Raw genomic sequence first — 26,588 nt, 5'->3', positions numbered from 1 at the left:
GCTAATGGTGGTGAAAGGCTAACTGATGATGAGAAAACCCTTGTGCAGTTATGTTAGCACATGAATTAAAGTGTGAACTTTCATGGAAAACATGAATTTGCATGAGTGACCCCAAACTCTTGAACAGTAATGTACATCTATTGATTGTATTTTTGGAACTCAGTTGAACACAGTTGCGGGACCAGGGTTGCCTTTTTGTCTCCTATCCTGTCTGTGATATTCATGGACAGGATCATTAAGCACAGAAAAGAGGAGGATGCCCAGTTTGGGTTGAGTCGCGTCAGAGTTTTTACAAATGATGCAGTTTACAGCTTCAGCCATATCAAGCAGCTGGGGTGACAGTCGGCACCTCCAAGTCTAACGCCATGATTCTCTACCAGAAACAGGTGGACTGCACCCTCTGGGTTGAGAGTGAGTTGCTGCCCCAAGAGATGGCTTGTAGAGATCTCAGAATCTTCATGAGTGATGGGAAAAGGGAGATTGACGGATGGATTGATGCAGCGTGAGCAGTACAAGTTGGTGTTCAGTTCATCGTGGGAGCCTCCGTTAAGTAACATCCACCTGAAGGAAGTACCTCGACATTGCAGACTGCCCCTTTGTGGCCTGTGGTTTTTAATTGACCCCTGCTATACTTAATGTCTGTGCAGAGCAGGAAGGTGATGTTTAGAACTCATCTGTTTGGCTTGATTAACCAAGGCAAACAATGCTGCATTACCTGATAATGGCTTCTAATTACAAACCTGCTGGAGAGAATAATTAAACCTTAATCTATGTTTGTGTTCAGACTGAAACAGGCCAAGTGTGATGTTTAAGTCTTTTGCACTCGCGTGTTGTTTGCCCTTGTTTGAAGCAGATTATGTGCCCACACTTCAGACTCGATGTTTCAGCCCGAGTTGTAAGGGTATTAAGGAGGAGAAGCTGTGATGTCAGGCACTGACTCCTCCACTAAATCTAATATGATTTCCTCAACCACTTTGTGTTCAGGGTGAGAGTTTGTCTTTTTTTTTTTTAAAGTAATCCGTGTCTTGTATCTGTGTTGCTCGGGTCAAATGTGACCGGGAATGATGTACAGAGCTAAGACGTGCTTTGCTGTCTGTCTCTTTTATGAGCTGCACAGGAGCGGCTGAACCAGGATCACTGTTTACGTGTGCGGTATTTAAAAGCAAAAATCAATCCGTGATAACTGGAGTTGACAAAAAAAGCAGACAAACAAACATGGGGAGGTGTAGAGGTCATTTGCGTTTTTCGTTTTGTAGAAGAGGAGACGATATAGACTCTTGGTGAAACTGTTTTACACGTTGCAACATAAATGCTTTTGATTTGCAGTTCTCATCACATAAAATGTAAACATGTAGCAGAACTGCAGGCCAAAGCAGGTTAAAAAAAAGTAGGCTTTCTAGCACAAAAATCAGGCTTTAAACTGTTAGATTGTGCCTATATACACTCATGGAAGCACTGGATTATTTGTGTGTGTGTGTGTGTGTGTGTGTGTGTGTGTGTGTGTGTGTGTGTGTGTGTGTGTGTGTGTACTGGACTGCCAAAGGGATTATCCTTCATCTGGCTCCTTCACTAAAGGCCATATGTTTTCTACATGAAGCCCCCAGCTCCACTGAGCAGCACAAGCACACACACACACACACACACACACACACACACACACACACACACACACACACACACACACACACACACACACACACACACACACACACACGGTAAGAATTCAAACACTGCTGTAAGTCTGCTTGTCTTACTGGTTCACACACACACAGAAACAGGCATGCTGCCGTTGGGATTTGTGCATCACAGATTTTGGTCCAAAATGCCAGCTTTCAATAGCATGTCAGCAAAGCAACGACCCATATTAGACACGGCCCGAAACCACACACACACGCACACACACATAGACACATACATATGTAGATTTACAACATGCCTCTCCAGTAGTCTGTTATTTAACTAAATGGGTGATCACTAATGATCACAAACATTGGCACAGTGTTATTAGCTGGACCTCTAGCTTTACTATACCTGCCTCCCCATCATTACGGGATATGAGCCTGATCATCAGACTAGACTGGTCTACGTTAAATCATTTAGCAGTTTTATGGGATTATGTTTAAATCCTCAGGACTGTCATAGTTCGAACTCCTGGCCATTCATTGTGATCCAATTATTGCACTGGTGCCTGTTTATGCAACACGATGGAGTTTTATTGATCTGTTGGGAAACGAGCTACAAAAGTAATAGGATGCCACAGGGATTCAAGGCAAATATAATATAAGAACACAAATAGTATCTAACATGAGGGGGAAATAGATACAGCGACAATATTAGCAAAGAAGTCAGCCGAATAAATGTTTTCTAAACCAGTGCAGAACTGTCTGCGCAGCCCATTCACAACGTATTGATTTGATAACTTGTTTGAAACAGTACATGCTTACACAGACAGCACCGCTCAGTGTTTGTGTGTCCAAAGTGAGGCCCGTGTTCAACAGTGTTTGCACGTCCGTGGTATAAACCTGCTCCGAGTGTCACACAGGCAGCAGCTCAGGTGGCAGCGGCGCTCGCTCTGATTGACAGCGGCGGTTAGCCGTGGTGTTGCATGCTAAATTGGTAATCATTCAATTAACAGGAAATCAATGGCAGCCATATGGGTGATGTGTTTCAGTATTGCCCTGTCACTCACACAGCCAGAGTCCCACACACACGCCCGTCTGTCTGATTTTGTGAGGACACTCATTGGCAAAACACATTCCCCAGCCTCACAGCTATAGGTCTCACTCCAACCCTGACCCTTACCCGGCATAAGGCTCAGTCCAGCATTGGAGGGCATTTGGGCTTCAAAATTTTTGAAAAATAAACCTTCTCTTTTAAATTTTATGCTAGATATTCATCAATAATAGGTAATAAACTGTCAAAGACTTGATTGGCTCAGTGTACACATCAATGGTTTAATTTTTACTCCATGTTTTTGTTGTTTGATAACCCTACTCTACACAGTAACAGGGTTGCTAATCCATGCTAACGTTAGCTTTTTCTCAGGAGTAGAAGCTAGATATTTAGCTAGTTGTTACGGCTGACCTAGAGGACAACCTTACTGATGGAAAACAAGCAAAAGAAAAAGTAAAAAGAATTAGTCTTATCCTGAGAATATGCTTTACAGGGTTGCATGAGGTTAAGTGAGGCATTCAATGAAGGCTGACAATGTTGAGAGGACATAGCTTTGCTCTTACCATTCTTTTGGAAAACTGTTGTCCAAAATTCCAGTGTATCATGCGATTCACTTTTTTGTTCTTCTTCTGCCAGCTAAAAGGGTTATGCTAACATGTTGTGGGACACACGTTCTATATGCATAATAATTATTATTTCAAATATTACGTTGATTAAAACATGTTCTCACAATTACAAGAGACATCAATAAAACAAATAATACCAAAAAAGGAGGTTTAGATTTCATTTTAACAGTTTTATTTGAGATGCAATTTGATCATCAGGGAGTGGGATGAGAAAAAATATCATTTTAGGGGGAACTCCAGACTTATCTGGCATTTAAAAAATATTTTTCAAACAGTCTTTTCTTCTAGATATATTTTTGTGCATGGATTTGAAGTTTGATGGGTGGGACATAAAATATCCTCCTATTCTGGAATGAGCCATAAACCTGTCTCTAACCTGAACCCCAAAACGAAGACTTTATGCTCAGAGAGCCTTCTGAAGATCTCATCTAAAGCTGACAAAATGCCCTTTCTGTCCAGAGAATGTTCTCCATTATCACACTACACACACGTCTCACATATTCATACATGTACAAACCAAAGTGCTGCTCAGAATTTACCACAGCACATTTGTTCATTATTTTCTTTCTCTCAGCTTATTCTTGTGCCATTTCTGACACGGTCTCTAAAACCAGTGTTCCAGTATTTCTTTATACAGTCCTTTATCTTTCTTCCTGCCTTTCTTTTTTCTTTTGATGTCTAAGTCTTCTTTTGATTTCTTGTTTACATTTTTTCCTTTTCTTTCTTTCTGTCTGTTTTTCGTGTTTCTTTCTTTCTTGCATTGTCACTCCGCCAAGGAACGCAGCAGAGACGATTGGCTTACGTTTGTCCATCTGTTCGCAACATTACCCAAAAACAGACTGACAGATTTGGATGAAAGTTTCAGGGACGGTCAGAAATGACACAAGGGCGAAGTGATTAGATTATGGCAGTGATGCAGCTTGTAGTCTGAATCCACGGATTTGTTAAAGATTTCTGTATGCGAGATAGCGGCACAGCATCACTGTAACTATGACTACAAGTGAACATTACATGATTGTGATGCTACTACAAATCCTCCGCTGCGGACTTTTCGAGACTTAACCGATGGAAATGATACAAGGAACAACTGATTAAACTATGGGGGTGTTTCTGAGCCCCATCAATTCTTCTAATATCAATGCTTCATTTTTAGGTTACGCAATTTGGTATCCATACCAAATTGTACACATGCATAACACAGCACAAGGTCATTTTTATTAAAGATTTCATCCTGCAGAAATCTGTTGGGAATGATACAACAACTGAGCAGCCTTGGCAGAGAACTGCATTCTCTTGAATGCTTTAGTTGTTTTTCTTTCTTTCTTTCTTTCTTTCTTTCTTTCTTTCTTTCTTTCTTTCTTTCTTTCTTTCTTTCTTTCTTTCTTTCTTTCTGTCTGTCTTTCTTTCTTTCTTTCTTTCTCCTTATTTAGTAGACGTGATATTACTCCTCTGTTATCTCAGTCGTATTGGGAGACACTGATGTAATATTTGTACTAGAAAGATCTGTCTGGTGTCTTTGGATTCTGCCTTTTCCCGACAGCTGCTGTATTAGTTTCGACTGACAGAGACTATTTTACTGCCCGATGAACAATTATATCATTAAATATACATGGGGTGAAATATTGATCATTTTGTAACATCACCTAAATGTTGACTTCTTTGTTACCCCACAAACCACACAGCCATTTACCTCCTACACTGAATGACCTCCATAATGGCTTCATTTGAGCTCTTCTATGCATGCATCCCATAAGCCAAAAAGTCACAAACATCCATCTCTTCTGTCACAAGGCAAATTAACATGGAAATTGGTGTGTTGCATTTTGAAATGAGGGAACGGGGCTTTAAACAACGCCATCCCCTTTCTTCTCGTCTCTCCTCTCTCCTCTCAGGCCGACAGCTCCTTTTCCTCCAGGCCCGGTGGGCGTTTCGGCCCTGACACCGGCCTAATGAATGAGCGAGGTGATTTATGGCTCAGGGAGAGAGGAGAGAAGGAAGGGATGGGAGGATGGAGGGAGGACAAGGGGGGCATGGAAAGGGTAAGGGGTGTTGGGTCATGCTGTAGAAGGTCACTAACGTAAATCTTCCCATCGTCTTATCTGCTGTCCCCTGCTCGTTTGTTTTGTCATTCCACAGGCTTATTGGTGGGAACAACCTGCAAACATGACATGCATTATAATCTGTGGAAGGACACATGAGGACATGTGACTTCATTAACAAGGCAGCAACTTCTAATGGGGAAAAAGGAATTTTTAAAACTTTGAGCTGCATAAACAGAGTAAGAAGAAAAGTTTTGACTTAGTGGAACATCTAATCTGTCTGAATCTTTATCTGATCATAACAGAAATCTTAATGATGTCCCAAACAACATGTTGTCTCTGACCCCTGAGATTACTGCTGTAACTGTCTCAGTCCATTCAGTGGTGCCTGATAAGTCATTTTAAATCATTTGAGAGAGTGAATTAGTACTTTTAAAAACAACATTCCATTTCTATTTTGCCCTAAAAATGTATTTAATGAACAGATAAGTCGTTGAATAGTAGTCATTTATTGCCGTGAATGCTTGGCTCATGCAGTTAATGAATGAACTGAAGACTTGTCAGGGGTTCCTGGATGATTTATGGGATGTTATATGAATACATGAAAATATATGAAACATAACACATGAAAGAAGAAAGAAGTATTACATGTGTAGATGTACGCATACAACAGTGTAAAAAGCATCATCTTACATCAAGAAGCAAAATATTTCTTTGTCAGAAAAAGCATGTCTTGTCGTACGGATCATTGGGAAAGTTTTCTCACGATTTCAAGTTTTTCACATTTTGCAGTTGCAGACCCATAGATTTATTTTCCTGCACTGAAGTCTGCACACAATGACAAAGCAATTGTGTGCTGCCCAGCAAACTGAGTAATCAGGGATGAAGGGCTGCAGTCAGACAGGTAATCAAGAACCCAGTGGTCACGGTGAATGAGATCCTTTGTGGAGATGGGACAACCCTGGAGAAAGACCACCATCGGTCCAGCAGCCGTTCTGGTAGAGTGACCAGACGGAAGCCTAACAGATACATGACGGCCCACTGGGAGTTTTCCAGAAGGCACCTGAATGACTCTAAGACTACAAGAAGCAAAAACTTCCGATCCGACAAAACCAAGATTGAACAGCTTCCCAACAGCTCCCTACGGCCTGTGTGGAGGAAACCAGGCACTGAGCATTACCTCATTACCACCATCCCTTAAGTCTCCCAGCATCCCATCGGCTCACTGCTGATTCTCAGCCGGTGCCTCATCCCTTCCAGGAAACCACTGCATTCTTTCTGAACAAAACCTGCCAGTGAAACTGACAAACATCTGTCAAACATGTATGACCTCACATTGACAACTTACACTGCAGTTACACAGTGGCTGAAACAGGAATGTCAAACATGTGGAATGCTTTGTAAAGCGTAAAAATTACAGAGAAGACATTTTTTAATTCTTATTTTTAATAATTTCTAGACCATGGCAAGTTGTTTTGATCATAAGGTAAAATACTATTTTGCTCACTGTTCTTTTGACATTTTGTGTCTCATTTTTGGAATATTTTGTCTTGTCTTTGTTGCTTTTGTCGTTTTTTTTGTCTTGCTTTTGTTGTTTGTCTCACGTTTTTGTCATTTTGTGTTTTGCTTGATTTGCTGTTTTTTGTTTCGTTTTCGTGGTTTTGTGGTGTTTGTCCATTTTTTATGGCTTTGTGTCTAGCTTTTGTAATTTGCTGTCTTGTTTGTGTCATTTGTGTATTTTTTGTCTTGTTTTTGTCCAATGTTTTGTCGCTTTGTTAGTTTTTTTTAAATCAAATCTTTTGTCTGTTCTTTGTTTTGTTTCATGTTGTTTGTGTCATTTATTGTCATTTTGTTTCTTGTTTTTGTCATTGTGTCTCATTTTTGTTATATTGCGTCTCATTTTTGTCATTTTGTGCATCATTTTTGTAATATTTTGCTTTGTTTTTCCTGTTTTTTGTCTTTTTTTGTCCGACTTCTGTTGTTTTGATCATAAAGCAAAATACTATATCATTTAATTCCAGATAACTGTGACTAAACATTTTGCGCCTTTTTGTAGATACACTGTGATCTGTAAGTTGTAATGTGTAAATGATCAACTGAGGCATAATGTTGTTGAAATTTCACAGATTTTTCTTAAAAAATTTCAAGTTGTTGACAGTGTTTTGTTAAAAGGTAGTTCATTAAATATGAGCATTTTCAGAATGCACTTTTTGACACTAAACAAAGGAAAAATTGGGCGTTGTGGTTATTTATAGATTGTTATGGTGTGATTTTACTGGTCTGGCCCACTTCAGATCAAATTCGGCTGAATGTAGCCCTTGAACTAAAATAAGTTTGACACCTCTACCCTAAAATGTTAAGGCGAAGCAGTCATGTCCTTTAGTTTTTTTTCTGGACTTTGAAAAGTAATTTGTTTGAATTTTGTCAGGTCTGCCTCTGCAGGCTCTGGCTAGGGCCCCTCCTTCCCCTTGTGTCTGTGTGTGTTTTCCTTTTTAGGAAGGTGTGACGTTGAGACGGAGCGGCAGGTGTGGGAAATTTTCCAGACAATCAGCAGAAGTGGGAGCACATGTCTCAGAGCTTATCAGTTTGCGTCTCCTGCACAATATAATCTGACTACTCCTCACTTCGATACCTGATCGTAAAGAAGCAACCAGTTAGTGCCAATGCAGACTTGCTTGCCTAAACTAGTTTTTGTGAATTCCAGTAACCTGTTCTCTTGGCCTAGACTGCTCCCTGTTATGTTCATCTGCTCCCCAATTCAGACCCATCAACATACCAGCCTCCCCTCATCCTCCGGAGAAGACGTCTGGCCCACATCAAACCTTTCCCTCCACCGTTCCTCCTCTGAGCCCCTTCTGTCCATGTCCCAGTTGCCAACAGGTAACCAGTCCGAGCAGGTTCAGTTTAGTGCTTTCTTGTAAATAGTTCTGATAGTAAGTTGTAGTTCTTGTTCTTCTGGTTTGTGGGATGGGTATTGTAGCCTTTCTTTCAGGAGCACTGGTTAGTAGGAAACAGCTATTATAGTACTTGTGTTTAGGGTTTTGCATGTTAGTTTCTTCTCTTGAAATCTCTTAATTATTGGCTAGCTGTTCTTCCCCCTCAGCTCCTAAACCCAGTATCTAGTTTTGAGTGAGCAATCTGCTCTATTGGCCTAAGTCCTTTAAACCTTATTGTAGATCTTCTCAGCTCTGAGTTTTTCTCTAGTTCTCCTGCCCAGGTATTACCTGCTGTGGGTCAGCAAAGTGAAAATCCTGTGTTGTTCAATCTTCCCGCCTCTAAAGGCATCACAGAGTCCAAATCTAAAGTTTGTCTAGTTGTTCCGGTTATTTCCGGGTTTTTGAGCCCCGTAGGAAACTGTAGTTCTGTAAGCTTGCTTATTGTAAATAAATGTTTTTCTGCTGTGTTCAGCCTGACTCCATCTCTTTCCTGCACCTGAGCCTTTGAGGAAAAACCTAACATTTATTGTTGAGCACATTTTCTTGCACGATGTTAATACTACTGTATCAATAAATGTAGACATTAAAGTACACATTTACAACAGCACTTGTCCTATTAACACAGAATTTGTTGCCAGTGGGCTGATGTGTAGTAGTGATGTGACAATCTGATCACCAGCCAAGGAGAGTCCACCAATGTCAAGCACCTTCTGCCATCAGGAAGCAGTATGTGGTGATAAAACACAAGTGACATACAATCCAAGAGAGTGGTCAAGCGCTGATTGTGTGCCCCTGGCTTTCGACTGACACAAACCACTTTCAAAATGAAGGTGTAGAGGAGAACTTGTTTTGTGACGGCTGCAGAATTTGCCAGACCTTTTCCAATCACTTTTGGGTCAGCATGCACCATAATAAAGACTATATGGAGGTGAGTCACCATAAATACTGTTACAATGTTTATGAAAAAAACCCTGATTGCTGCTCACTAACCACGTAGCTGATTTATGATCATTCTTTCAGTCAAACATGCCACAGGATGTAAATTCAAAAGTAGATTAGAAAACTGTAAAGCATCAGCTTGTGTCACCACATTTGTCCTACAACAAACCCAAATTAAATGCTTGACTCCAAACTGGGCAAGAATATTCTCAACTGGCAGTTTTTTTTTTTTGTTTGTTTTTTTGTGTGTGTGTGTGTGTCTTTCATGTTGTATGACAAAGTAAAAGGAAGTACAATGAGTTTGGAAACAATATCTGCACATTTGCAGCTGATAACAATTGGTAGCTGACGAAGCAGATTGTCATTAAGATACCACAGTATCTTACACGCAGCTGATAAACAAACACATTACCCTATCCAACACTCACGCAGCACTCCACTTTTATCTAACCCACTCATCAACAGCACGCACACAGTCACAGCTCGACTCAGCCTCCTTTCTGAGAGACATACAATGACACAGTGTCAACCAGGATGAACAGGGGACGTAGGGATGTTCCTTGACTGATGACTCCATATTCATGAGTGGAACCTAAATTTTTCTATTTGCTCAGGCTAAAATATTAGTATTTAAAATGCCTTAAAACACAGGTTCTACAGAACCAGGGTCTGGAAGGGTCGCCTTCTCTTTCGACTGGTTGGACTGAGATTAAAGGGGTGAGAAAAAAAGAGGGAGAAAGTAATGCAGAAGAGAATAATAAACGCTGGATAGGTTTGTCAAGACTAATGTAAAATATATATTTGCAAAAAATGTGTTGAAAGTATGCTGACAGGCAGTAAATTATCACAATCACTTTTATAAAGCATGCTTGTTATTATTACTCTGCAAAAGAACGTGGTAGAGTTATGTGACGATTGGTGTACGTTTGTCTGCTAGCAGCATTACTCCAAAACAGATTTGGATTAAATTTTCAGGGAAGGTCAGAAATGACACAAGGACCAAGTGATTAGATTTTAGTAGTGATGCAGCTTATAGTTTGGGTCCACACATTTGTTAAAGATTTCTGTATCACCACTGTAACTAAAACAAGTAAACACATCACCTGCCTGTTGGCGATCACATATCCGTGATCCTACAATTAATCGTTCGGTGTGGAACTTTTCCGTCAGAAATGATACAAGGAGCAGTTGATTAAATGGTGGGGGTGTTTCCGAGTCCCATCAATTCCTGCCGCCCACTACATATTTAGGTCTTGCAATTCAGTATCTATACATGACGTACACATACATAACACATGCCTGTGCTCAATGCAAGGTCATTTTGTTTGTGGGTACATCTATATTAAATGGATACATTCTATGGTGCCGTGATTTCTGCCACGAATTTTTTTTCAAGATTTCAGTCATCAGAAATGATACGATTAAGCAGCCCTGGTGGAATACTGCACTCTCTAAGTGCTTTTCAGTTATTCTGCTTGTTGTTGTTGTTATTTAAGAATGATATATCAATCTAAATTTTTTAAAACTTTAACCCAATCTAGGAGCTGATTCCAAAACAGAGGAGCCTGAGTCTACCTCATATTCTTCTTTTGCAAATTCCAAGAACCTCAAGTAAGTCTGAACTCTGAAATTGAAGCGCTCTATTGGGGTTTTCTGGTACTGTAAGATCCTGAAGATAGGATGGAGCTTAGGCATAAAAGGCTTTGCATATAAGGAGAAGGCATTAAAATTCCATTCTGGACTTTACAGGGAGCCAATGAAGAGAAGCTAATATGGGGAAATTATGACCTTTCATGCTGCAGCAATTTGGATCAACAGAAGGTTTTTCTTTGAGCCACTGGGGCACCCTGACAGAAAAGAATTACAATACATTACAGTGTAGATGTGGAAATATAAGTGTTCTGTTATTCTGGCTCGGAGAGTTTGACAGAGAAAGATCAAAAACAAGGACAAAGCTGTCAAATGAGAGACAGCAAAGGACTGAACTAATTATAATGTGGTTGTTGGTTGGTTATAGTTGCTTTAATTTATAGCTTTAATTTGCTTTTAAACGTTACTGTGGATCCCTGCGGCCGTCCCCTTCACACTGTCCCTCTGCTTCTTTACAGCTCAGAGACCGCAAGATGGATCCCATTGTGGAAGAGGCTGATAACAGAGGTGGTGAGTCACCGTAATCACGGAATCACAAGAGAGTGAGAGTGGTGAGAGGGGGAAAAAAATGCCATTATGGCAGGCAAGAAGATTTTTTATTCACTCATTTTTTATTTTTATCCACTGATGGATTGTCAAACTTATTTTGCGGTGACCATCATGAGTGACCAAGAGACCATAATAAGCGTAATTTTGTGTTGTCAGGCAGTAAATAAGCCCATTAGCGTAGAATACCAGCAGATTTATTTTACCTCATTTCATTTTTCATCACTCACCTGCTGCGTTTTGCCAGATATTCTTTTATTTCAGCATACAGTTGGTATGAATTACACTGAACATATAAAATAAATGCGCTAGTCTGATTACTATTCTTATTGTATACTACTCTAGTTCACTTATTCATTGTTCATTCAAACCATACCCTCATATGCAATAAATACAGTCAGTGTTCTAAATTGTTATGACCATGACCCTGAATGATGCACAAGGGCTCATGTAGTGTGTGCTCAGTTTGTGACATCTTTAGGTTATATATATATTTAGTGCTACTCCTTAAATGAAAAAGTTACTGTTTTTGCATTTGTTACAGTGTATCAATGAGTTTTGTAAGATAATGACATTCAGAATAAACTGATTCATATTTCAAATTTAATTCATACCAGGTATTCTATCCTTAAACACCTGCTTTTTTTCTACTGAGACTAATAACTCGTTTATCAAATACAATTTCAGTTGATAGTAAGGTGTGTGAGAAGACTTGTGTTGTGGTAAAATTCAGTAAACCTTTTAAAGTATGCATTAATATACCGTGAGAGAGATCCATCCATCCATTCTCTATACACCGCTTTACCCTCACTAGGGTCGCGGGGGGTGCTGGAGCCTATCCCAGCTGACTCGGGTGAGACACCCTGGACAGGTCACCAGTCTGTCGCAGGGCTACATATACAGACAAACAATCACACTCACACCTATGGACAATTTAGAGTGATCAATCAACCTCATCATATTTTTGGAGTGTGGGAGGAAGCCGGAGTGCCCTGAGAAAACCCACACATGCACAGGGAGAATATGGAAACTCCATGCACAAAGATCCCAGGCCCAGGCCAGGATTTGAACCGGGGATGTTCTTGCTGCAAGGCGAAAGTGCTAACCAGTACCCCACTGTGCAGCCATTGACTGCAGCCATAAAGCAGGAAGACACTGAGCTGCTCAGGTGTTCCTGATAACACCAAGCGCCACCTGGACAGCCAATAGGAACACAGCTTACTGAAAGTCCAGAGGGCTGGCTTAGTGAAGTAAATTAAGTTTAAAGTTGAAGCAGAAAGTTAACAAAGAAAGTTGAAAACCACCTTCTGATACCTGAAATCTCTGAGTTTTCACACATAGAACACCTGAACATGTAAAACTGGTTTCATAGTAGAACCTTCACTGTAAAAACATCATAGTATGGTGTGTTGCTCAAAAAACATTACAACCCAGCTGTCGATCGTCGCTGAAGAGCAACACAAAAACAGGACAAGCACTGGTTTCCAGGGGGTTAGAAGGCTATTTATTTGAAAGAGTAAGTTTACAATAACACGACATGTGAACAGAAAAATCACAAAGTCTGTTTTTAGTTCAGCTGAAAATATTAGTTTTTGTCTTTTTATTGACCAAACTTTTAGAATAATTAAAGCTCTCATGGACAGTTGTGCTCATGAGTTTACATACCCTGGCAGAATTTGTAAAATGTGCTCCATTCTTTAATGAAAACATGAATGATCAGAGCAAATACAACTGCATGACAATAAATAGCTTTGTCTGAACACCAGCCCTAAATGAAAGAAAAAAGTTTCCATTAAGAAACATATTTGCTAAAAAATAAAGGAAAATATTTCACAAATTTGGCCAGGGTATGTAAACTTATGAGCACAACTGTAGAAGTCCAACTTATACTGGATCCTTGTGGAGAGTTTAATCTTAGAGTTTGTAAAGCTGTTGAGTTTTTAGAGTCACGTGGATTGTTGACATTTAATAACCGAGTCCTGAAATAAAATTACAGTTGTGGATTTCTGTCATTTAGTCTGGACTAAACAAATAACAGCAGCAGAAATTTCAAACGCCATTATGAGGAGTCTGGATTGAGGTTTCTCACTTGATAATGATCAAAACATGAAATTTAGGTTGGTTTAACTGTGGGTTCAGTGCATCTGGCATCAAAACATTCTCCAGCTTTTCTGCAGACAAACACAACAAGTTTGGGGGGGGGGGGGGGGGGGGGGCGAGGGCACCAAAAAGTTGTAATTAAAAATGAAAGCTGCTCCAGACCTCTCACTTTTACAAAGTATTTTTCTTTTATTCTTTTTTTTTTTTTTTTTGCTCTTTAACCCAATAGGAAAGCTGTATATGACCTTTTCATTTTGGATTGCTGACATTCAAATTATGATGGACTTGTTTCCTTGTTTATGTGAATTACAGCATCATCAGCTGCAGCATCTGCCTGTTATGTAAGACTGGTAAGCTCAACGACAGAATCTTGAGGGCAGTTAAAGTCATTAGAGGAGATTTAATTTCCTACGACTTTGAACGTAGCATACGCATGCACACATACAACCTTTCCCTCACCCCCCTCTAACCTCCCCTCTCTTAACATTTACGAAGAAACGCCCCCCTCCAGAAGCTTGCGTAGCACTCGTGAAGTTGTCTTTTACGGCTGGGTCCCCCTGGATCTTTATCTGCCATTATGTAAAAAAAGATGAGCAAAACAAGTCGCCAGCTAACTACGAAGCTACCAAAGCAACACATACAGAAAACACGTAAGTCCAAGGCGTACGTAATCTATGTAACTAGGCCTGAGCCAGAAGATTTTTGATTGACAGGAAAGGGAGCAAACCAAACGCCTCGGTCCGAGCGCGTTGATTGGCTGATGTTTTTCAGGTCCTGCCATGTCCACAGTTTTTTTTTTTTTTTTTTTATTCTTTTAGAGACCATACATACAAGTCCACTAAAGGTCAGTATATTCATTTTATGTGAATCAGACAAATTAAACATACAAAAAAACCATCCTCCGTAATGCCTTTAAGTGACAAATATTCTGCAAGAACAGCACTGTATACAACCCTGTCAATTTCCACTTCTTAGAATGTTTATTGACAATTATCACACCTAAAATAAGAAATAATATTCTGTACTTTCAGCAACTAGTTCTCAGCTGTAAACCAGAAACCTCATCGGGTTCTGTATACTAATCAGTCTCAATCAAAATGAGTGCTACCCAATATACAGTAAACAACAACAATCTGTACCCCTGATCTGTGGTAAAATAATCTGAAATGTTCTGTGCAGTAATGTAAATTTTAAAATACAGTAAGTAGCACTCTATACATAGTAAACCTGAGAACAATTAACCAACCTGTTAGGTCAACATTCAAAGATTTAAGGTGTAATATTCCTTTAAACATGGTGGAGATTCCATTACGGTATGGGGTTCCATTTGTGGAAATGGCATGGACAAATTTGGCCAAACCTATGATATCATGAACAAGAAGGTCTACCTCAACATCTTGGTGCATCATGGAGTCCCTTCTGGATTGAACCTGATTGGTGGAGGGTTTATATACCAAGAAGACAATGACTTCAAGCATACTTCAAATCTGTGCAGAGACTACTGAAACAAGAGAAAGGAATCTGGAATCCTAGAACTGATGGAATGGCTGAGTTAAAATCCAGACTTAAATCCTGCTGAATAGAGCTGGGATTTATTGAATTCAAAAACAGATGGCAGATTCATCCAAAGCAAGCTACTGGGAACATCCAGAAACTATTTCGAACTCAATAGAATAGAATAGAATGCTTTTAGTTGTCATTATACACACACCAAGTACAAAAGTACAACAAACGAAATTGTGTGTGTACAATTCACGCAAAAACAATGAGACAACAAAGTTCATAAAAACAATGGCAGCAAGAAAGCAAGCTGTTATCAGGGCCAAAGGAGGTTATACGGAATATTAAGAATTTTGGTTAATTTATGAGAACAAGGACTATTTAGTTGTTCCAGTTTGTTTGCCTCATAAATAACAATAGTTTGAAACAAGTTTTTTTTTTTTTTTAACAATGCTGTTCAAAAGTTTGCAGTCACTTAGAAATGTCCTTATCTTTGAAAGCACATGAATTAAAGTGTGAGTTTTTGTGGAAAACATGAAATTGTCTGAGTGACCCCCAAACCTTTGAACGCTAGTGTAACATCCCATAAATCATCCAGGAACCCCTGACAAGTGTTCAGTTCATCCATTGACTGCATGAGCCAAGCATTCAGGGTAATAAATGACTACTCCTGAATGACTTATCTGTTCAGGCAAAATAGAAATGGAACGGTTTTTTAAAAGCACTAATTCACCCTCTCAAATGAGCTTTCTTATTTTTTCTGACATGAGGTCTAATCAATTTGTTGAGCACTGTATATTATGACTAATTCAGAAAGAGCTGCTTTGAGTCATATCAGAGAGACAAACCACTTTCACAGTCATTCTGACTGAAGGATTTATTTCCTGTACTATAAATGTAGAAGCAACAAGTTTCCACATCAGTAGCAACACCACAGAATACCACAGCCTTATCCATTCATTTATCCATTTGTATACCCTCATATCCTGAGCAGGCTGGTGGGCGCTCAGTCTGCAGCTCATATTGTGCAAGAAGCAGAGGTTTGGAGAAAAAGTGAATTGGTCGTGCCTGATTTTTCCAAAAAAAAATGTTTTTGTATTATTTATCAGACCCATCTGAAAAATGTAGGAGAGCTTTTTATGGGGGGTTTGAAATCCATTTACAAGCTATCTCACTGGATCCAGTGCTTTTAATATGTTGTGGTTTTGTCGTGCCGTTCTGTGAAATCAGGTCTGAACCTGATATATGCGAGTCCACCCATACGGTGACATTTATCTAAAATGAAAGCTCTCGCACCTTCTGGGGCTTGCTGGATTAAGTGTAACAGAGAACATTATTCAGTGTAACCTGTTCAGAAACCTATCTGAACAACCTCAAAAACCCTGAAAAAACATCCAGTTAGCACCAAGTTGCCCCTGAGGTTGTGTGTATTATTAGCGTATTTAGTGAATAATGTACTGCAAGTGTGTGTTTACTAATGTCAGACCACAGAAGATATGCCAGTCAAAGGCCAACACATTCAGTTCAGTTCATCCTGCTGCCACCTCCACCATCTCTGCCTGTGGACTGCTTCAGAGCCGTGCAGCTGCTTCTCGTCCCGCTCCTCTCAGTTGATCACAAGCACCGAAAAAAGAAACACACCCCCGGCCACGCATGTATAGCTGAGTGAGTGTGAGCCTGTGAGTTAGAGAGTTTGTGCATGCCGAGACACGGGCAGCATCTGCAGAGCACCGGAGGGTAATGCATGCCTTGTCTCAGGTGGACAGCAGGAGGGAGTGTGTGTTGCACTCTCAGAGCAGAGAGCTCGGCCAATTTCATGCTCCTTGGTGCGTACAGAAGTCACCCAGGTGCAATGCACTGTGAAGTTGGAGGAAGAATAAGGCATTAGGAGAAAGAGAAGCAAACAGAACTTCAGAAATAAGCCCCATTTTTTTTTATTTATATGTAGGTCCAGCTGGAAAGTGTGGTGAGGAAGTTGAAGGCTGCGAGAAGTTTGGATGCTATATGTTCTACAGCGGCTTTTAGAAGTTTGCACTCATGCACCAGAGTACATCATTTTCAGCCTTCGTCTTATAGATGAAAAATCCTGCCCAAGAAAATCTCTGGCCAGAACGCACTGCATAGGTTCAGCCAAGTCCCGTAAGAACGACAAGAGGAGGGATAAAAATGTAAAAGCATTACAGTTTCATGATTTTACCTTCTCATATCCCTGTAAGGCCTTCTCAGAATTTCAGTCATTCACATCCCAGGTCTGTCCATCATTTTTAGTAGGAACATTTTTGGTGCAGCATGCAATAGCTGCAGCTTTTTAAAAATCAATTTGGTTGTATTTTCATTTTGTAAATGCTGTACCTGTGTGTGCCGTCACCCCAAGTCAGCTGGGAAAGGCTGCAGCCCGCCGCGACTCTAATGAGGATTAAGCAGTGTATAGATAATGGATGGATGGATCTTTGTTACTGGCTGCACAGTGGAATGGTGGTTAGCACTCTTGCCTTGCACAGAGAAGATCCCCGGTTTGCATCCCGGCCTTCCTGGGATCTTTCTGCACAGACTTTGCATGTTCTCCCTGTGCACGCATGGATTTTGTCCAGGATTTTGTTCTGTGGGCTTCCTCCCACAGTCTGAAAACATCCATAGGCAGAAAGATCCCACAAAGACTGGGACACGAACTGAGGGTTTTCTAGCTGCAAGGCGAAAGCGCTACCCACTAAACCACACAGCCCTGTTTCAGAAGATGCCAAACCACAAAAAAAAAACAAAAAAAACAAAATGATCAGTGTTGAAGGCCTATTCTGCAGGTGGTCTAATAATTATTATCATAGCTGAAAGTAAATCAAGTATTCCTCTAGATTTTTTAAAACGTCAGCTAGTACGTTATTCTTTTAAAAAAATGCTAAGTTGTATGACTTCAGTGTAAGGTCAATGCGAGTGGGGCTAATGGGGACCATTAGCCTAGCCGCGCTAGACAACCCACGGCAGCGAATTTAATTCTCTGCCAGGGTGGGTCTAGTTACCCTCCATAAGGCTCGAGGTTGGATTCTCCTAAAACTTGCCGGATGAATCACCATGAAGTGTAGAGTCAGAAGGCGGGCGTAACTAAGTGACGACAGAGGCGCGACGATTCTGACAGAAACAACCGGAAACAACTAGCATAGCCGTGCTAGACAACCCACGGCAACGAATTTAATTCTCTGCCAGGGTCGACAACAAAAACAACAACAGTCGTTGAGCTCCATTAGCACCGACTCTGAATAATCTTTCTGTTAACATGTCTGTAATATACTTAAGCTTCACCCATTGACTGCATAAATAAGGCTTCACCGAACTACCGCATCCTCTGATTTCCGGCGCTCTAGGAGCCTATTTGTTGCGCTGATTGGTTGTATACCTACCCAATTGCTGCAGAGTGATTTGATAGACAACCTTTTAGGCCGCCTCCCTCCCTGTCGAGCATGCCTAGACCCTTGTGCCTTCAGAACATGGGTCTAGCAGGGCTAGGCTAGGGGACCATGGCAGATAATGAAGGTCTGCTGCTCCTAAAGAACGAGCCCAGGCATAGCTCAGCAAATGTCTTTTTATTGTACATTTACAAAACAACAAGAGTACAAAAAAGTCAGTCCACAGACATTTTTTTTGTTTGTTTTGGGAGTATATGCAAATTTTATCTCACATCTGCAGCAAACAGTCGCTCACACGGACAACGGGAGGGAGCAGAGTGGAACAGGAGGGGTTACAATCAAACTTTCATAAAGCCTGTCTGTCTGTCTGTCTGTCTGTCTGTCTGTCTGCTGGCACACAGGAACACTTTGCTGCAGAGAAGCCAGAGGAAACATAGAAAAGTATGACATTCTTAGCGGACTACATGTGTGCAGGGATCCCTGCGGGGGAAGCGCTCGGGACGGAGGCGTCTTCCGGGTGGGGGGAGGGGTACCCATTCGTTTTGGCTTTTCCAACCTTCCCTCTCAACCAGCAAACACACTTTGTGCTTCATATTTCTGTTGTTTTGCCATCACAACAAGAGTGCAACAGTAGTTAATGCTTTTCCAAAAAGTATACATTTCGACAAAAAGTTGGCACATTCAAGAAGACATGGTTTGTATAATAACAGACTTGGTTTTTTTTTTTCAACATTTGTGATTTTTTTTTTCTTCATTTTTATCCTTATAAATACAATATACGTCTCTTTCCCTGTATCCAGAGCCCACAAAAGAACAGTACAGACACAGGTATTTACAAATCAAGGGAGAGGAGTGAACTCGACAGCTCATAAATAATCAGTAAATCAGTAATACTAAAAAACAAAACAAAAAAAAAAACAGGATGTAAAGTCCGTTGTTCGTTCTTTCACAGCAATGACACTGCAATGAGTGTGGATTCCTGAAACACTTGTCCTTTTGTTCAGCTCATTGTGTCCACGGCGGAAGATGGGTGGGGGGGGTGATGGAGGCGTCGAAGCACTGACAGAATCACTGTTGTTCTTATCTCATTTCCTGAAGAAAGAGAAACGTCACATCAGTACTGCAAACAGATCTATCACAGACCGCTGCTTCATTGGGGTGCATTTAAAGGCCAAAGTCTGAGAGGCGGTTTTAAACTAGCTTAAAGGGGCTTTAGAGGAGCTGCGAAAGATTCATATTGGCTGCGGTTTGCTATCAGAACTGGTCAAATCTATCAATTTTTAAAAAAAAAAAAACAGCAATTGCATCCACATCATGATGATTGAGTCAGTTTTGTCAAGACTGCTACGCTGTCAGTGGGAAGATTTTCAGACTATTTCCTCTCAATTTGGGCCTCAATTTCCCAGTAATGACGGATCTTATAAAGTTTTATAGCTGCACTTTAGAGGAAGTGGACACAGGAAAACTCTTCGTGGCATTGGCTTTCCTTAATGTTCCACAGAACGCTCAAACAATGTCGAGCTGCATCTCTGTGAGTTGCGTATATCAAAAATACATGATTTACAAATTGTGAAAAACTTTACTTTAGATAGTTCTAGGATTTTTTGGGGAAGATTTTTACTCATTTTTTAAAAATATTTACAAGAATTTTCTTCCCAAATTTGTTGGATTTTTTTAAAATAAAATTTAAAAAAAAAATTATTTTCCGCATTGTAGATTGATACTGAAGACATCAAAGCTACAAAGGAATATATATAGAATTATGTTGCAAACAAAAAACTGTTAATCTTCAGTATTAATCTCCAATGTAGAAAATAATGAAAAGCATTGAATGAGAAGGTGTGTCCAAACCTTTAACTGGTAGTATACATGACAATAAAGTTCTTGAATTTTTAATTCTTGAATCTTGGAGCAATGTCTGTTTGTGCTAACCAATGTGCTCGTCATCAGGTTTGAATTTCATCCCTTCTGTGTTTGATCATACTGTATATTCAGTATAGATTAATGCCTAGTTTCACAAACAAAACCACAAACAGCTCATATTCATCGATTTATGAAATGAAAACAAAAAACAAATGAACCAATGCTTGGTGTGACTGCATGTCTCAGTGCTCTTTCACACAGTTTTTAAAGGTACTCAGCTGCTGTAAGAGATCCTGTCTGAACTCCTCTATGGAGTCAGCCTGTCTCAGTGTCTTACGCGAGTACATGATGTGTCTAAAGCTTTCTAGCTGAGTACCAGAAGCACAAAGAATAGAGGAGACAGCGGCATTTCAGTCATTATTACAGCCATCTATGAAAAGCTCATTGAAACAGCTTTTCTGTAGGCCGAGTAACAGAAGGCACATCTTTTCTGAGTGTCGCCTTCCAGGTTGAAGAAAGTCCAAAAAACCGGATTTCACACATATATATGATTTGTCACAGGCCATATTAACTGTATGTCTGTGTACTTTTAATAGACATGCTGCAATATACATGACTGTTCAAAAGTTTGGGGTCATTTCGAAATGTCCTTATTTTTGGAAGAAAAAGAAGTAAAAAATGAAGATAACAGGAAATGAATCAGAAATATATTCTAGATTTTGTCAATGTGGTAAATGACTATTCAATCTGGAAACAGCTGATTTTTAATGGAATATTGACATAGGGTACAGAGGAACATTTGCAGCAACCATCACTCCTGTGTTCTAATGCTACATTGTGTTCGCTAATGGTGCCAAAAGGATAATTGATGATTAGAAACCCCTTGAGCAATTATGTTAGCACATGGATAAAAATGAGATTTTCAGTGGAAAACATGAAAATGTCTGGGTGACCCCAAACTTTTGAGTGGTAGTGTACAATCTTGGAAGCTAAATGACTGAGGAGACTGATGCTCACATGGGTCAGCTCCATTGTGTAACTCGTGAACAGATGTTTAACATTTGACGTGTCAAAGGAAGCTTTATTAAGGATGTTTTATTAGCTCTCTGTACGTCAATGTGCTTGGTAAGAGACATTCTTCCACCTAAAGTTTTAAATTATAAGTTGCACCGAAAACAAGGATTTTATGATGTTTGAATGTAAAAGTCTGAATGGCTTCGAGGCAGAAAAAATATTTTTTCACCAAACTGGCAAGGACAGCATGTTCTGTGAAATCTGAAAAGGCTTCGGTGTTCTTGATTGCACAAGAGTCTTGTGTTTCACTGGTTATTATGTCAAGGAACACAGTGGAGTAATGTGATGGTCAGCGTCTGTCTGTCTGTCTGTCTGTACGTACGTACACAACATCACTCAAAAACGGACTAATGGATTTGGACGACATTTTCAGGGAGCGTCAGAAATCCCACAAGGACCGACTGATTATATTTTGGCAGTGATGTGACTGGATCGAGAGATTTGTTGAAGATTTCTGTATACTTGCAAGATAGCGGCACACCGTCACTGTAGCTATGACTACGAGTGAACACTACATCTGCTGCCTGCTGACGATCACATGATTGCGATTCGATTTCTGATCATCAACAACTAATAAAAAAATGCTGCATTTCTAAAAAAAAATGCTGCATTTCTGACAATGCCACATGGAGGAATGAACAGCCTTGGTGGAGTACTGCCCTGATTGAGTGCTTTTCTTGTTTTGAGTATGACACTAAGTTTAAAACACGCCTGTCCAGTATCAGTAATACAGCTGTCTGTTTAGTTCCAGCCTCAGAGCTGATAACCGGCGTGAGGACAGCCCCCTGCTTGGCTCAAAGGCGAGACAAACAGGCAGGAACACCACATGAGGAAGAGGTAACCTAATCCAGGCTTCCTGTGGAAACACCCCAAACTTTATTGCAAAGGAGGTTCACGCTTTCATGTCCCCAGGAAGGTGTGAAAAGGCCAGTGAAGGTCAGTTTAGGGCACTCGGGTGAGGCATTTCTTACCGCTCCACAGGGGGGTGACCTGAGGTAGCTTCAAATACAAGGCAGCTGAGTGTGTGCGTGTGTTTTGCGTGCGCCGAGCCAGTGAAAAGAGCAATTGTGTGTGTCACTTTTACAAGCTGCTTTGCTACATTCCCATGTCAGATGTGTGTTGAGAAGTGACCCGTGACAGGGCCATCCTTTCTCTGTGTCCTCACACAGGCAGCTTTATGGTGACGCCTCAGGTTACAGCCATGCACTGAACAACTACAGCACAAAGAGAATGAAAGCTGCTACAGCACCCATTTCTCATAAACCCATGCCAACTTTAGATGATAAGACACCAAAGACTTAGTCACATTCGCGTGAAAAGCACGTGACAAACTAGTAAAAATGTTGTCAGTGAAGGACTAACTCGCAACTGCGTATTTTTTGTTGACTTGAGTAAATCCTAAACAAATTATAAATATATAAATAATAATATATAATATATAAATATATTGTGAAATAAAAAAAAAATCAACACTTGAAATTCACAATGGGATTAAAAATAAAATGCTACTACTTTTTATTTTCTTTAATAATGAACTGATTGTCCGTAGAAGTGAATAAAAATGTAACGGCATTCACAATTTTGTGTCAACCCTGGGTAAAGTTACTCTATAAGAAAGCACACTCTTGGATGGAGCTTTGCACTGAGGCACATTTAGCCACTGATTCAAACACATGGCGGGAATTCAAATGGAAAGTAATCACTAGATTCTTGAGAACACCAGTAATAACAGCTAAAATGAACACAGAAAGTCTTAGCTCATGCTGGAGAGGCTGTGGGACACACAACCCAAATCACACCCACGTGTTCTGGTTAGGTCCCAAATTGTCCATTTTTTGGAAAGGTGTTCTTGACGCTCTCAGGCAGGTTTTTCAACAAGATATGCTACAAGACCTGGCAGCTGCTGTACTCGGGGTAATACCTATGCCAGGATGAGAGGGCCAAGAAATACGTTCGCAACACTTTACTCACAGCAGCTCTGATGTGTTTAACTATTAGATGGATGAAACCTGATCCCACTACATGTAACATCTGGATCCAAACGGTGTGGGACATAAATTATCTACACTCAGACTCCAAAAATCTATGTTCACTGAAAGATGGAGTCCTGCCTTGTTCGTATTGATTCAATGACACTCTTATCTCATACCCGAGAGCGGACAATCTGGAGTGGAATGTCTTTATTTCTGTGTTGTTCCTTCTTTTTCTTTCCCTGCTCCTCTGTACCATTTTGTCTTGTATAATTTGATGCTGTTCTGTCTGGCAAGTGGAAAAAAAAAAGAAGAAAAAAGCAGAAACTTGTACTATACATACTACCATTCAAAGGTTTGGACACCTTCTGATTCAATTTTATTCTCTACATTGTATATTCATACTGAAGACATCAAAACTATAAAAGAATACATATGCAATTATGTTGTGAACAAATAAGTGTTAACATTCAGTATTAATGTACAATGTTCAAAAAATAATACAAGCATTGAATGAGAAGGTGTGTCCAAACTTTTGACTGGTAGCATATACTGTATGAATTTCAAGAAATGTGAATAAAGAAAAAAAAAGAAAAAGAAAGCACACTGTCTCCACCAAGGTTTTCTGCTTTTCTCCTCTACACTGATTACAAATTGGATTTAGTTATGATTCGGACTTGGCTTCCATTATTTTGGACTAAGCTCTTGTTGGCTACTGCCTACCTACCTTAATGTCAAACATAGTTTGAAAGTGTTGCCTCGCGAGCACAAACTCCCTGCAGAGCTTTCCATTCAGCTGGCACAGCTTGCTCTGCCATAAAAGACAGCGGCTCGTCACGAGGGAGCCTGCAGGGGGTGCATTTAAAGGAGCGCTCCCACAGTGAAGTGTGCCCTCAGAAGTGCACTCCAGAGAAAGGAGGTGGGCGTGTGCGCTTAACATTGTTCCTTACTGTAAAGCTTTTAAGCAGACGGTAACGCTCGATCTGTATGTATGAGCCTGAGAGCATGAGGGTCTGTATGTGGGGAAAACGTAAAAGCTCTTCATGTGCCAACACGTATAAGAAAATGTGTTTTATGGTGCAGAAGTAATGCTGTGTGGATAAAGCCAAGCCATGTGAACCTCTTCAATTTCAAGAACTAGCTTTATTCCCATACTTATGAATATCTAAAAGCATTAATTATTAATACCATTTGAGGTAAAAGGAACATTCTTTTTCTCAAACAAAGCTGCACTAAAAGGAGAGAAGCGTTCGCTGTGCTGTGTTCTACCTCGTTGTGTTTCCTGGCTGAGTTGAGCCCCCGGGAGCCTGTGGAGCCTCTGGATGAGGAGCTTCCTGTGGTCGAGCAGTTACTGGACATCTGACTCCTGGAAAGGTAACCGGCCTTACTGCTGTACGGCATCATGTCCTCATCTGGTGAGGAAAGGACGAAGGAGAGGAGACAGAGTTAACAGTGAAGGCCTTTAAAACTTGTTGTTTAAAAGGCAGCACAGTGTCTTGGTGGGAAAAAAGGCGTTCTTTTTAAAGCTGTTTGAGGGAACTGCTTTAAAATGTCTAAATGAACAAGTATTTGTTAGGTCTGACGTCCCATATTGTTATGACTGCACTGCTACACTGTTCTAAAGGTAAACTGCCTTTGCCTCCCACTTTCAGTAGTAGGACAACTGCGTCAAAGTAAAAAAAAAAATCAAAGCTGTTACTCAAGACATCTACATCATTTTGACAAGACATTCTTGTATTATTGACATCCTTCCCTGAACTACAAATATGATCAGAAATAATACTACTAACATGAATGGTGCAATTCATGTATTTTTTCGGCGGAACAATGAAACTTGGGAAGTCTGAAATGTTCTTTCTACATCACTATTAGTTATAATCAACTCAAATCACACAAAATGAGTGGTATGGATGAAGGGTCGTGTGAGTTCAACTGACAGCTTTCAGGTGCTTTTCATGAAATCAAAAAGGATCAGGTTATTGATGATATCAATATAGTATGTCACAAAAACTGGTCAGATAGTTGCTAAAGGATGGATGCAAACTAGAAGGCAATGCAACACATTTCCAACTCACAACAGAAAGACAAAATAATGCTCTTGGCCCTGTGACATGTTCAGTAAATTCATATTTCTATTCTGGAGTCAGGTCTGGTCACTAGCTGTCACTGCTTTCTAGGACAAAATCCATGATTTTGCCCCACAGGGAGGAAGCGTGTTCCAGGATTTCAGGATTTCAGATCCATGCTTTGTGTGGCTAACAAGTTGTGATGTGTGTGCTTTCTATAGAATCCAGTTACAAAGTCACTCATGAGGAATGGCATGTTCTATCCAGTCCCATTTTACTCCACTGTGTAACACTGGAAGAGAAAATACTGCAGTGCAGTAGCACGGCATTTTTCTGCACTATGCGGGAAAGGCGTCAACTGACTGGTTACAGCAGCATCCATGTTTTACTCCATTTCAGCAAAATCCATCCATCCATTATCTATACACCGCTCAATCCTCAATAGGGTCACAGGTGGGGTGGAGCCTATCCCAGCTGACTTAGTGTGAAAGTAGGCGACACTCTAGACAGGTCACCAGTCTAAACTGCAGACACAAATAGACATACACACGTGGACAAAATTGTTGGTACCCCTCAGTTAAAGAAGGAAAAACCCACAATTCTCACTGAAATCACTTGAAACTCACAAAAGTAACAATAAATAAAAATTTATTGAAAATTAAATAATCAAAATCAGCCATCACTTTTGAATTGTTGATTAACATAATTATTTAAAAAAACAAACTAATGAAATAGGGCTGGACAAAAATGATGGTACCCATAACTTAATATTTTGTTGCACAACCTTTTGAGGCAATCACTGCAATTAAACGATTTCTGTATTTGTCAATGAGCGTTCTGCAGCTGTCAACAGGTATTTTGGCCCACTCCTCATGAGCAAACAGCTCCAGTTGTCTCAGGTTTGATGGGTGTCTTCTCCAAATGGCATGTTTCAGCTCCTTCCACATATGTTCAATGGGATTCCGATCTGGGCTCATAGAAGGCCACTTTAGAATAGTCCAACGCTTTTCTCTCAGCCATTCTTGGGTGTTTTTGGCTGTGTGTTTTGGATGGTTGTCCTGTTGGAAGACCCATGACCTGCGACTGAGACCAAGCTTTCTGACACTAGGCAGCACATTTCTCTCCAGAATGCCTTGATAGTCTTCAGATTTCATCGTACCTTGCACACTTTCAAGACACCCTGTGCCAGATGCAGCAAAGCAGCCCCA

General features: G+C 40.3%; 1 protein-coding gene across 3 annotated transcripts in view; it reads right to left on the bottom strand.

The window, feature by feature from the left end:
- Positions 1-18,569: 18,569 nt before the first annotated feature.
- The window catches only part of robo3 (roundabout, axon guidance receptor, homolog 3 (Drosophila)), a 221,452-nt gene continuing 213,433 nt past the window's right edge, over positions 18,570-26,588 (bottom strand). For all 3 annotated transcript variants that reach the window (XM_051937149.1, XM_051937150.1, XM_022195782.2), the window contains exons 26-27: positions 24,584-24,726; positions 18,570-19,499 (exon numbers count right to left, since the gene is read on the bottom strand). In XM_051937149.1, coding sequence (XP_051793109.1) covers positions 19,488-19,499; positions 24,584-24,726 — 155 coding nt within the window. In that variant the 3' untranslated portion in view covers positions 18,570-19,487. The remainder of the gene's footprint in view (positions 19,500-24,583; positions 24,727-26,588) is intronic.

The sequence above is a fragment of the Acanthochromis polyacanthus genome, chromosome 17 (assembly GCF_021347895.1).
Source record: "Acanthochromis polyacanthus isolate Apoly-LR-REF ecotype Palm Island chromosome 17, KAUST_Apoly_ChrSc, whole genome shotgun sequence".
NCBI classification, from domain to species: Eukaryota; Metazoa; Chordata; class Actinopteri; family Pomacentridae; genus Acanthochromis; species Acanthochromis polyacanthus.
Note: the sequence above shows the minus strand (reverse complement) of the source record. Positions and strands in the feature narration are given on the sequence as shown.